This window comes from Papilio machaon, chromosome 18 (genome assembly GCF_912999745.1).
Source record: "Papilio machaon chromosome 18, ilPapMach1.1, whole genome shotgun sequence".
NCBI lineage: Eukaryota > Metazoa > Arthropoda > Insecta > Lepidoptera > Papilionidae > Papilio > Papilio machaon.
Window position 1 is genome coordinate 5,493,684 of NC_060003.1, and position 14,032 is coordinate 5,507,715.

The window sequence follows — 14,032 nt, forward strand, 5'->3', positions numbered from 1 at the left end:
ATTCATGTACGTCTGACTTGTGTTGAATGGCACGAAATAATAAGAGGAGTAGCCGTGTGACGGTTGCCAGCCGTCCAAGTATATTGTCACTTTGAGGCGCCTCTATACAACTTTATATGTCGCATGTGACAGAACTACATTTTAGTGATGTCCTACGCAGGTGATAACGATGTATTAATTATTTAGTAATTGTATAATTTTATATCATATGGTGGCAAATGAGCGAGCGCCTATCTGTATCGCCGAAATAGCGACCGCTACCCATAGAAATCCGCAATTACAGATGAGTTGACGACCTCTAATCGACGAAGGAGAGAACTCACAGAAAGAGAATATTACCCCTTCTATGCATCCCCTCCTCCATAAAATCCACTTTCCCTTCCCATCCTTCCCTTATAAGAAAAAGGTGGGAAGTGAAAGAGGACTAAAATTCGACAAAAATAATTTACGACACATTTGCAAGAAATTCCTCTTTAGACTGTTTAGTAAAAACTGAACAAGCTGTATCAAATTATTTTCTACCAAGTATCATTAACATTGAGACCCAAATGTTTCAGTATTCAGAAATGAACATAACCTATGATTGGTTAAAAGTCTAGCAAGATTTCAAATCATATTTTTTATAAGCCGACTTCAAAAAGAAGGAGGTTATCAATTCGACTGTATTTTTTTAAACAATACAAAAGAAATGTTTTTAGTCCTCTTACCCTTCCCACCCTTTTCTTATAAGGAAAGGATGGGAAGGGGATGTGGATTTGATGGAGGAGGAGATGCATAGGAAGGTTAAATATCCTCTTTTTGTGCGTCTCCTCCTTCGTCGATTGAGGGTAGGCAACGCATCTGCAATTGCGAATGTTTATGGGCAGCGGTCGCTTCGCCATTTCGGCGAATTCATGTGGCCGCTTGCTCGTTTGCCACCTTGTAATATAAAAAAAATGTAACAATCGTACAGACATAGATCAAGTGTTGCCAGTTTCCGCGTCACTTGGAAGCGTTAATATTAAGCGATCACCTGCTCCGACTCGCCATCTCTGCATACAATGATAGTCGCAAGCCGCCTGTCAGAGCTCGTATAAACAGGACGCGTGATTACACCGCTTTTTGCAATACCTAGCAAATAAAACAAAAACAGAATAAATATTACAACATCATTTATAATATTTGTTTGTTAAATAAGGTTGGATTATAAAAAATCGTCAATACTATAATTAAAAGCATTTCTTTGGCTAGTAATATCTTCACTTCATTAGCTGACTAATGCTAGTTTTTTGTCCTAAAGTCGACTTTATTTTTAAGACATTATTATGTATTTACAATAAATATTATTTATATAAAAATAACTGCTATTTATGTGATATAAAAAAAATACAGATCAAAATAAGCAATGATATAAAAATCCATAGAATAAAACAGTGTTCAATGTTTAATGTTTTATTTATGTAAACAGTACTTGTTTAATTCACATTAACAATGGTTAATTTCCTTACAAAAGATTTATTGAGAAACTAGCTGTCGCCCGCGACTACGTCCACGCAGAATTAATCCACGAAAGAATTTGTTGTCTCCATTACGTATTGTAAGACTCCCAAAGAAGTCGGGTGTCTCATTGGAAATGTCAATAGAACTAGCACCAACACATTTCTAGTGCAATATTAAATGAGTGTTGTTTGAAACAACTTTCATAAATCTATCAGTCATATGAATAAATTCAATATATTAAAGCAAATGTCTAAATGTGTCTTACTAATGTATTGAGATGAAGTGGTCTATGGGGATTCCATTTATCTACATCACTCAGTTTAACAATAATCATGCTAATATTATAAATGCGAATGTTTAGATGGATGGATAGTGGATGTTTTTTGGATCCCCAGAACAGCTCAACTGATCTCGATGAAGTTTGCCACACGTGTAGAACATGATCTGGAAGAACACAGGCTACTTAATAAGTTTTTTTTAGTTCCGCACAGACGGAGTCGCGGGCGCCAGCTTGTTGTAAATAAATATACAACATTACTTTTAGAAGAACTACAAGTTTACTGTTTTTTGAATTGAACAATTCTACAGTAATTTGTGCTTTTAATGTCGAAGTTAAAAACCTTGTAGAATACTAGTACAAATAAATCGTAAAGCTATGAATTATAGAAAACCTTAGTAACAACTATGATATTCTATTCAACTAGTTTTATTTTTTTCTTTCTTAGTGGCAATTGTAGTCCAAACCAGATATCGATTCATTAATCTTTCAACCAGCTGTCCTTTAAACGTCTGGCTGAAAACAAGAAGTTGCATCTGTGAAAAAAGATGAAACAAATGTAATTTAATCTGTGAACAAAAACTTATCGACACGGTATCCGTTCTGTGTTTTCTTGTGTATTTTGTAATCCATTGACTTTTAAGAGACAGGACATATCAAGCTCTCGCATTCCTCTCTATCAAATAAAAAAACTTGAGAGGTGTCAAGGGACACCCGGATGGAACGAAGTTCCTTTCGATTAATTAGTGAAGGAACCAATGTTTATTCTATGAATAAAAAACTTAAGTCTTCACAAGAAGTACATTTTATTTCTATGAATTTTCGTTATGTATTGTCACGTCGTTGCCATGGTGAAGTAGCGCTCATTCGTCGTTAATATACTTACTATAGCAAAAAGTGTCGTGACAAATTTTAGAATTTTTAATTTGTAAGATTTTTTTCCGTCTAGCCCCCTTTCACAACGCGCGATAAGGAACTTCGTTCCAAAAATGAATCATAAATACTATAGCCAAACAAATACATCTAGGTCGATGTGAGAGGCGCTGTTGTCGCGGTTAGTACTGACAGAAAATATGTAAAACGTACATGGACATAGAAAATAGCATAAAAGAAGAAAACTATTTGTGTTTTTCAGGTTAGCATGATGTGCATATGTGTGATCATCTTTATCACACACTCGCGAACTGTGGCAGAATTTAGTACAACGTAGGCAGTTTGCTTAGTCCTTTCTTTATAGTCAAAGGTGTAATCTCTTTCAATATAATCTCATGCCCTTTTATAAACTTAGAAACTGACGAACATAAATCTTTTAGTATAATTAATGCCACAGCGAATAAACTTTAGCGTTTGTTAGAACACGTACTTATGCTTGTTACCTTTGCTCAATTGACTTTTGTATTAACCTACTAAATTAGTATTTCTATATGAGTGTCAACCTTTAGTAACATTGTGAATTACAACCAATCATATCCTTTTAGATTTCTTCTGAAGGGCAAAAATTTTAGATATTTTTCTAGCTTAAAGAGACTTTTTTATTGAATAAGCTAGTGCTTGATCACGATGCCACCTCATGTTAAGTGATGATGTGGTCTAAAGATGGTACGAGCTAGTTTAGTAAATCCCTATTCACTCTACCCACGTCATACTTGGACGGAAAAACTGACGCCGGCAACTTATTCCAATCTTTGCAGACTCGGGTAAGAACTCGAGTTTCTCGTTTTTGGAGTTCGACCGTCGGAACCGGACAATAACTTTCGATTATAGAGTTTCGGCTGTATTTTATAAAGCACTAGCTTTTACCCGCGACTCCGTCCGCGCGGAAATAAAAATAGAAAACAGGGTAAAAATTATCCTATGTCCGTTTCCTGGTTCTAAGCTACCTGGCCGCCAATTTTCAGTCAAATCGATTCAGCCGTTCTTGAGATATAAATAGTGTAACTAACACGACTTTCTTTTATATATATAGATATTCAATAATAATATTTGTACATAAATTTATCATAAAAAATATTATATTTATTCAAAGTTATAAACATTAAATAAAACTTAACATTATTTACAATCAAATAAAAAATCAGTAGCCTCCAAACCAATCGCTATATCCAAACGAGTGTATTACGTATTTTGTATGCACACAAATCATTTGTGTGCATACAAAATATTTGCATTTCACTCAGCGATCCACGGTACTACAACCTGAAGAGTTTTTTCCTTATAAACGGGGTCATTGGTTAAGTATTATTAAGTTAATAAGCAATAACATTGTCTGAAGATTGTATATATAACCATGGCTTACTCTGCAAGTTTTAGATTTATTTCACGTTTCATCTGATAAGTGTGTGTGGATCATAATATTCTTTCAAGGAAAGTAAGGGGGAGATGGAATTGGCGAAGGGTACGCAAGAGGGGGGAAATTACTTCTGTGCAACCTCTGTCAATTACAGGTAGGCGACGCATCTGCAAATACAGTTGTATTGCAGGCTGCGGTCCCTTCGGTATTTTGACGAATTCAGGTGGCCGCTCAAACGTTTGCCACCTTATACTAAAAAAAAACAACTTTGACGATATTTATGGATATTGCCATTTAGTTAATCTGTTGAACTTGGTTTAATAGTGTTTATTAAAACTTTCTTGTAATTTATTTCATAAGAATTTCGTATTAATGTAAATGGAGCATTATAAAAAAAGACCATCTTAAAAAATATGGAAAGATCGGCGTTGCAATAATAGTTCAAAATGCTACGTAACATTTCTATTTATTTATAAAGTTGTATGGATAGTATTTTTTGTTGTAATTTATTCCAATCTAGCATTATACTCACGATAATGCTCATGAATTTCAATTATATTTCAACAATAACTTTAAATGCACAATTTATGTAAAATTTGTGTAATTTTGCAATAATTTAACTTTGCGATATCAATCAATATTTATTTTTAATGAATATCCAAATTAAAAATTTAATGTTGTTATTTTATTAAAATATAAAATATGTACATATAATAAGGAAATACATTAATAACATAATTATTGTACAATCATGCAAAAATGTAGGAAAAGTTATATTTCAATGAAAACTTTGCATGTTTGAATTCAACTAATTTTTACCTGTTCAAATTATTGATTAACTAGCTATCGCACGGAACTCCGTCCGTGCGGCGTTAAAAAAAACTTAATAAGTAGTACATGTGTTCTTCCAGACTATGTTCTACATCTGTAAAAAATTACATCAAGATCCGTTGAGCCGTTCTGGAGATACCTTCAGATCCATTCATCCATCTAAACATTCGCATTTATAATATTATTATGAAGTATGATTTGGAATTTGTAGTTGTAAAATTTTAATGTATTTCAACATAACCATAAATGTCGTTAAAAGGTTGATAGCTTATTACTACTTACTGTGTACATGTCATTGACAAATTGTAGAGATTCGACAAATTGCGTATCGAACTAATTCATTCAAAATGAAATAAAAAAACACTTTTAAAAACAAGCCTTTATATTGTTCTTGATAATTAAAAGAACTAATTTTTTTTTTTAAATAAAAAGTTCGTCAAGACGATTCAAACGAACCCAAACTCGATGAGGATTTGCCGTTACAATGCGAAGTTCCCTTGGCTATATTCCAGCACCATCATCAGATCAGCACCATATCATAATATTGCATTGTCATGCGATTTACACATGTATGCAAAATTTCAACTCAATCAGTAACCGGGAAGTCGTTTAAATTTAATGACGCACGTGAAACTAATTAAAAGCTTGTAGTGACTGTTCATTTCAACAATGTAAAGATGTCGCGTTAATGCAACTACCAATGAAGCCTATTCAAGCTTTAACAAAGTGAAACAAGTGAAAGAAATGGGGACAGAATAAATCTTACTAATATTATAAATGCGAATGTTTAGATGGATGGATGTTTGTTTGAAGGTATCTCCGGAACGCCACAACGGATCTTGATGAAATTTGACGTAGATGTAGAACATAGTCAAGAAGAACATATAGGCTACTTTTTAAGTTTTTTTTTAATTCCGGGGCGATTGTAAATTCATAAAGCCGTAGCAAGATATAAACTTAATTACTAAAAACTCTCTTAAACAATAATGGTCAATGTTTTCCGAGTAATAAGTCATTGTACAATAATAAATCTTAACTATAGACAAATAAACAAACAGACACGCAATTAAAAACTCACAACCTTGTTTTATAACATTTGTTACTTCGACAGTCGATTAAAAGTATTGATAAATATAATTAAAGTGAACTTGGTACGACTAAGCAAATATCTGATGGGGTCGGCTTACTAATCAATCAAACTTTGGACCTTGCAGAGTTTTGTAAGAGTTCAATTTGGTTAGTACAATTGTGAAATTATTTGCTTTGATTCAATTTTATTTCGATATCCTTGATTCCTTTTTGAACGTAAATAACTACGCCAATTTGTTTTGTTACAATGCAAAATGGCTCACGTAGTAAACCGATGTTCGTTATTTGATATTATTTCTTATAAAATTTTCCATACGTCACATAAATTCATAAAACCACTCGTTTTTCGTTTGGACCTTTAATTTGACCCATAGAGATAGAAGCATATAATTCCTAAATCAAATTTAGAACCCGAGGTATGATATTTTGTTTCTGTTTTCATATTCACAACTCTTCATTTGTACATATTTACTAGTTTGAATATAAGATCAATGTATATAACATTAAATTGATTTTTTAATTTGTCTAGTAGCGAATGGCATCTGGGTTGGGAAAGAAGCTCGCTGCACGGCGTCAGTTGGTACCATCTTCTGCATCCTGAATGCTGCAAAGTGGCTCAGAGCAAACATCGATTAAGTGAGTAACCATTATTTTATACTAATACCTGACATTTTTGTTGAAAATATAGTAAAAAAAAAGTCAAAATCATTTCCTAAAATGGACTTTTTTATAGTTAAAAGAATTTTTTAAATCGGTTCCGTATTATATATTTGAAAAAAAAAAAAAAGATTAGTCAAATTTATTTTACAGTAGTAATTCTGTAACTTTAAAACTTGAATAGAACGAGGCAGGATTATATTTTAATTATTTTGAATTTAATTTACATTATGAATGAACCTTATAACCTTGTAAAGTAAAAGTCATGTCTTATCATTTATACTCATCGATGATTCTAGTTAATTTATTGCCGTTAGATACAGCAATAAACCACATACGATCATATACACGATCTTCCTTAAGACTCGGATGAAGTTTTGATAATATCCTGTTCTTAAGACGTTTAAATGTCATCTCTTTAACTCAATACTTACAGGTTAACAGGAGGATGATTAAATCTACAGTAACGTATAATAAAATGTAAAACTTTCTCAAAATCACTTAGAAATTGATGTCTCGTAGACATGTCTAGAACGCACCCATTTGAGTAGTAATGATAAATTGTGCTTGCCGACGCCGACGCGTAATACAAACTGAGACTTACCTGGACCGATTGTAGCGGATATTAAAGACCTTTCACATTGACATCTGCACCGAGTGATGATGCTAAACTAATAAATACAGAATTTAAAAGCATATAACAGGAATCAACTTTATTTAAAGATAATATTTTTCATCAAAAATATTATAACAAATTTTCTAGTTACTACTAATAATATTTATTACTAGGCGTACAACAAAAAGAGATCCGTATCCAGTATAAGACTGCAGGAATAAATGTAAAATAAAGTAAGAATAAATAAATATCAATACATACGGTGGGTTTTTCAAACCAAAATCTCTCTATAAAATATATCGTCATCCATTTTACAAAACAGAGATAACATGTTTTAAAAGGAGACTTTAGTCTCAGAAACCCACGCTAAAACAATTTAAATAACTTAAATAAATCTTGTCAAAAGCGCACTTTAAGTTAGTGTGAATGTACCTTTACAAATTTCTGACTAAACGGCACGCATTTATCCGCAGCTTATGATTTATATGGTCGATGCTTAAGTGTCCTGAATATTTGAAGATTATTAATGAACGCCCCTATTAATTTATGAGGACCACGTTGAAACTATGCGCTTATGATAGAACTTAGAACAAGATAGATTATATAATCCAATCACAAATTTAAACCTTTCTAAGATCCTATAGACGCAGTAGTATATAAAAAGATTTAATTTTAATGAATTAAATTATTGTGATATAAACGATACGGTTAAAAAATTCTGTTACATTGATATAAATTTTTGTAAACACAGCAATACACATTTGAACACATTTTGTGTTCAAAGTTTCGTTAATTTTTTTTATACAATGTCAAATACCATTTGTATTTTTTAGATTATACTCATAATATAGTGTTAGTGATGCTTAATTAAAATTATAAAATTACCGACAAAAATTTGTGACCACCTAAGAAGTGACGTCGATTACAATCAAGTATCGATTAACGTAACAATGATGTTTTGAAATAATAATATACTACGGCCTTTGTTAAGACCTCTCCACACGACCGTCCTTGTCGACGCTCGTTATCAAATGATGACTAAAATTATTTTGTTTCATTCCGTACGCTATAGGAACGTGTTCCAGCGATGCGTTCCTACCAAACTTATATTGCGTGTATGAAACATGTTGCTATCGGAAATTATACTTTATGTCAATGTAGTAAGATTCAAATTTTATAATTTTATGATTTAGACAGCAATATGTATGTTGGTAAATTTGTAATGAAGGTTAATGATAGTTATTTGTGCAGTCTTGAATGTTAGTTTTAGAAGAGTTGGCGTAGAGATATGATTGTGGAGGTCTTCAGTAAGGTTGTGTTTGTGCGAATGTTCATCTGTTTGTATTGCCGTTTCACTACATCCAGTATTTACCTGCATTGCTGTGTAATGATCGGGATACGTACTGTTTAAGTTTCTAGTACATAGCAAAGGAGATGTTCGCATAAGCTATTTTCCCACTATTTTTACTGAAGTGTTCATTGTTTTTTTTTAATTTCAAATTGTGTAAAAGGCATACTAGGTCCATGCGTATCTGGGATTCATAAAACAATTTGCAGACTTCATAATTAAACAAATGAAAATGTACCCACGATTTTAACAACAATACTCGTAATTTCGCAATATTCTTATACTTTGTGAGTGTTTCTCATTGTGTATGTGACATAAAGTCATGATGCACCAACTCTGTCGGTATGATTACCATCAATTTACAGATCACGCGTTTGACCCCCTTCACCTAAAACCCCCGCACTGTTCCCTACGCGAGCGAAAGTGTTTCAATTCTTACCTTACCTCATACTGCGTTACGAGTAAAGTGCCAAGTCACGAACAACAACGGAACATCTTTTCTACTATACTGTATAAATATGACCTTAAAATTATTTGCATACGTCAAAATTTCTTTAAAAGTCGTAATCTATGGAGTTAAAAAGTAACTCTATGTGTAACAAATGTATACGTATACAGCCTTAATAGTATTATAGACTGGCTAAAAGACGTAGTATTTTGTGCTTATTTGATTTTTGCCATTTTGACGCTGATGGTAGCTGTTTGTAGCGGTGGTGTGGATTCGAACTTATAATATACATAGAATTAACTATCACATAACATCAACAGATGCGTTTAAATTGGAACGATGCAAAAGCTGTCATTTCCAAGTAATCGCCAATGCATTTTTAAAGATCAGTGCCTTGCGTAGAGTAGAGTAGTAAGAAAGGACAGGGATATCAAAGTGCATTCACTTTAATCCTTTATTCATTGTGAAAAAAATTACCTATCATCTTAAGTCAAATAATAATTATTTTTTTACTTCATACTTAGACTCCAAAGTTTTTAGATATGCACTCAGTCTAAGACAATAAACGGACAAACAATTTAGTACAAATTCGTAAATTCATAGCGATTGAAAAAAAACAAGATAAAGAAATTTCTTTCAAAAAAGCCCTGATAGAGCCAAAGTCTTGTTCAATTTCTAAACAAGGAAAGTGTACTAAGCAGAAAAAGACTAATCAAGTTGTTGAAACATATCTTAAATTATGTAATTGTTTTTGAATGAAACATCAATAAAAGATGTTAAGTTATTGATTCAGATAACCAACTCGCTCTCTACCAAATTGCAACCACGTTTTTTGTATTTAATTAAGTAAACACAGTAAACACCACCTGAAGATAATTTTAATCAGTCTCTAAATAATAATTGTTTCAAAAAGAACATGAGCATTCTCGATTACTAGCGATTAAATCCATCACGTAGTCTTAGCGTATATTCTCTCCGCACGACCGCTGTGACAGACTTTCTCTGGTACGTGAGCCTGCGACAATTCAAGTAATAACAATACTTTTCACACTTACAGGTTATCGAAGGTCGATCATTACGAGATGGTATTACTTTGTTTTTATGTGCTTTTCACTTTTGGTTTAACTACTTATTAATTTGTACTTACTATTAACTGTATTCAAAATCTATATATATAAAAGAAAGTCGTGTTAGTTACACCATTTATAACTCAAGAACGGCTGAATCGATTTGACTGAAAATTGGTGGGCAGGTAGCTTAGAACCAGGAAACGGACATAGGATTCTTACCCCGTTTTCTATTTTTTTTTATTCCGCGCGGATGGAGTCGCGGGAAAAAGCTAGTAAGAAATAATGAGAGACAGGATGACTACGTTTTCATACTACTACAATATTAACTATGTTTTTGTTTTAATTTTTTTTTTACAACGGAAAATGTGACTCAGAATGTTAAGCAAAAAACTCAGAATTATTAAATTAAGTAAAAAAAATACAAAACGACACCAATGAGAATTGTTTAGCAGTCAGTTCCTTAGTAGTCCCTTGGGGTAGATTTCTTATACTAAATCAGTAAATAATCAATATGTTTGTTCCTTCAGCATCCTCAACACCATCAGCTTTAGTCTACCCATTGCTGGACATAGACCTTTTTGACTTCATGATATTGTAGCAGTTACAACGTGACAATGAAGCTTGTGAAATAAGAACTTAAAAAAAATCGTATGTCAAATTTGAAATACTCCAAACAACGTGGGTAGAAGACCGTATTAGCCGTATTAGCGTTTAATTCCATTCTCTGACTGTCATTTTGTATTTACTGCGCCGTGATCTGATACGAAGGTGTTTCGTGGGAATGTCAACAATTATTACCACCAGATAAGGCGTAGTACGAAATTATTGTGTCTGTTAATTTATTGACGCCTACAAACAAGCGTTAAACGACCGCAATGCGTAATCAATTACTTTGACTAGATTTAAAGCTAGAAACGTAAAACATAAGTAAACAGTCTTTTTTGTTTTGTTGCTACGCAACATATATAGATTAACCATTATTTAGTACATTCATCTTCATCATCAGCTCACTATACGTCCCCACCGAGGTGCTCGGAGCCTACCCCAAGTTAAGGGTGACTACATCGATTAGTGTTTCAAAAATGTATGCAAAGTTTTACCATAACTTATTTACTGAACTAGAAATTATTTTTGTAGTAAATTTGATCTTGTTATAGTCTTAAGATCAATTATTGTGCAACTCATTTGAGACTATAAGTAAAAGCTTTTTCTTAGAAATTGGATTTTTCTTTTTCACGGAAAATTAAACAGCTAACTTAAAATCAAGAGTAGAAACGAAAATATTGCTCTTTTGATATGCATTAAAAACAATGTTTTATTTATTTCGTATAGGACAAAGGTAAATAACCAGGATATCAATAAATGCGGAGAAGCTAAAATCAACTTCCTACGATATTCTAAGTAATTAAATAACGGACATTCAATAAACATAAATAAGAGCCATGAATGTCAATCGAAGGTAAGCTGTAACCCACACGGATGTCCTACGGCCGCGCTCCAATCGTGTATCTAGCACTGACCTTAGACCGAAATGATATTTTACTGACGCTATTCCTTTGACAATTTATAGAATAATTCACTTTGCTATCAATTTTCATTATAATATTTAATTAGTACAATTTTCAAACTTACGTGAGACATTATCACTAACTTATATAGAAACGGCTAAAACACTCACGTCTATATATCCGGTGTCGTCACCGACTGAAGGGCCCCCGAAGGGATCGAAACTAGTCGGTGACGACACCGGATATATAGACGTGAGTGTTTTAGCCGTTTCTATATAAGTTAGTACAATTTTCAATTGTAAAATTTATAACCGACTGAATTCGCCTGAATAGCGAAGCGGCCCATGCACATCTACAATTGCAGATTGCGTTCTATCTGTCTATCTATCTATCTTTAATCAACGGAGGAGGAGACGTACATAGAAGTTACCCTCTTTCTATGCGTCCTCTCCCCCGCCAAATTCGTTTCCCAACATTTCATAAGTACTTACTAAGTTATTCATGAGTGTATGTTTTGTATGACAGGTTTTTCTTCTACTACCATATATCTACGTATTCTACAGGGTGTCCCTAATTCGGTCGATAAAAGTTTTTTTTTTTTTTGAACTCATCCGTGACCGCCTCATTTTTCACATGAAAATTAAGATAAATACTCTTTACAATTAAATTACGTATCATATGGTAACCCTAACGGACATTAAAGCAAACTTCGCTTTAAATTCCGTTTATCGCTTATTTGCTTTTCTAATTTATCGATAGCTACATTAAATAATAGTCGTAATCAAAGTTCTTACGGCTTTTCGTATCTTGTTAAACTTTGAACTTAAATTAATTAGCACTAACGTTTTACCTTGTCCGAATAAATCTGTTAAACTTGCAGTATAAATTGCAATAAAAAAAAACAGAAACAGAAAGTATTATTTTCTTTTTTTTATTAATTGTAACCTTTTTAAGAACTTGTTTAAAATATGATAAAAGTAAATTCAATATTTGCACTTTTGTTTGTCTTCAAGAGTTTTGTCCTGTTAACTAACTTGAATTTTTAGACACAACAATAGAATCAACACTAAAAAGCCTATCACCATAATCGAGCATACTAAAGACTTCAAACAAACAGACGTACATAAATCGATTTCTATATATGGTAGAACACCAGTTCCCATCATTCGTCCAGTCTATTCTTGGCACATGTAAATTACTATAACAACGTTATTGTCAAACCTAACACTTATTCACAACAAGATACTATTAAATTGGAGCTGTAACACGATGGATTAAGGTTTATTTTAGAGTTGTAGATTGGAGATATCTTGTACTAGATGGGCAGGTGCCTAGTTAAGGAGGTATTTAGCTTTAGCTCGATAATCTAAGCATTAACAATGGTATAATTTTTGATCCATTGAATTATTACTATTCACACTCAATTACCATCGAATTTGTGATTGCCTCTTTGTGTAGCGTTTGACAGTTGACCTTTTTTACTTACTGTAGATATTTTATAGAGAAGTTGTCAAAGAGCAGAGACATAGATAGTTTGGATTATATTATATGTTTGCATATATGTTCTTTTTTTATGTACAAGACTGTAAGAGTAAGTAAATACCTATTTCCACTAAGCAACTACCCCCGAATGATTCGAGTGTTCTTTTTCCACCGACGCCTGCTCTAGAAGATGGTCACGCACAGATTTGGTAATTGGATCTTCTATAATATTATTATAAAAGAAAAATTTGTTTGCATTGAATAGGCTCCGAAATTACCGAACCGATTTGAAAAATTCTTTCACTGCTGGGCCAAACTATGGTGACATAGGCTATATTTATTACTAGCATTTTTTTAACTTAATAAAAATGCTTTAGTAACACATGTATTATGTATAACATTGTCCTAATCGTTGTGTTGTTTGTACAGTAACACAATCGGAGCAAGAACGGTCGTGTATAGCACTACTGCGTCTCCAGCGTCGCTGCGGGCAGTTCCTGTGGGTACACGCCGTACTACAGCTCAAGGACAACCTAGAGAATTCGCAGCGGCCTGTAATAGTCTGCACTAATCAAGTATTAAGGTAAGTATTTAATTATTCAATAAGTGGTGACCAATTAAAATTATATGCGCTGCAACCCTTAAATAGAAATAACTTTGTTGCCTAGTTTTGAACTGTATTTTACTTTATTTTTTTCTATTCTAACATAAATATGATTTATTAAATTAGGTCAATATCTATACCATTGAGGACTTCGGTACGGTAGAGACTACACCTATTCCAAAGTCCTCAATCAAATATTGTTAAATAACGCATTGTCTTCAAAGTATTCACGACATATCTATTGTATATTAAATTCCAATTAAGTTTGATTGAACTTTAAACGATTTATGGTACATCCAAATGACCGCAGTAAAATCAAGACGTCAAAATAAC

At 32.8% G+C, this 14,032-nt stretch overlaps 1 protein-coding gene across 2 annotated transcripts in view; it reads left to right on the top strand.

Moving 5' to 3' along the window:
- Positions 1-14,032, top strand: part of LOC106707720 (hypoxia-inducible factor 1-alpha) — a 116,037-nt gene that overhangs the window by 94,551 nt on the left and 7,454 nt on the right. For both annotated transcript variants that reach the window (XM_014499129.2, XM_014499130.2), the window contains 2 exons: positions 6,496-6,602; positions 13,525-13,678. In XM_014499129.2, coding sequence (XP_014354615.2) covers positions 6,496-6,602; positions 13,525-13,678 — 261 coding nt within the window. The remainder of the gene's footprint in view (positions 1-6,495; positions 6,603-13,524; positions 13,679-14,032) is intronic.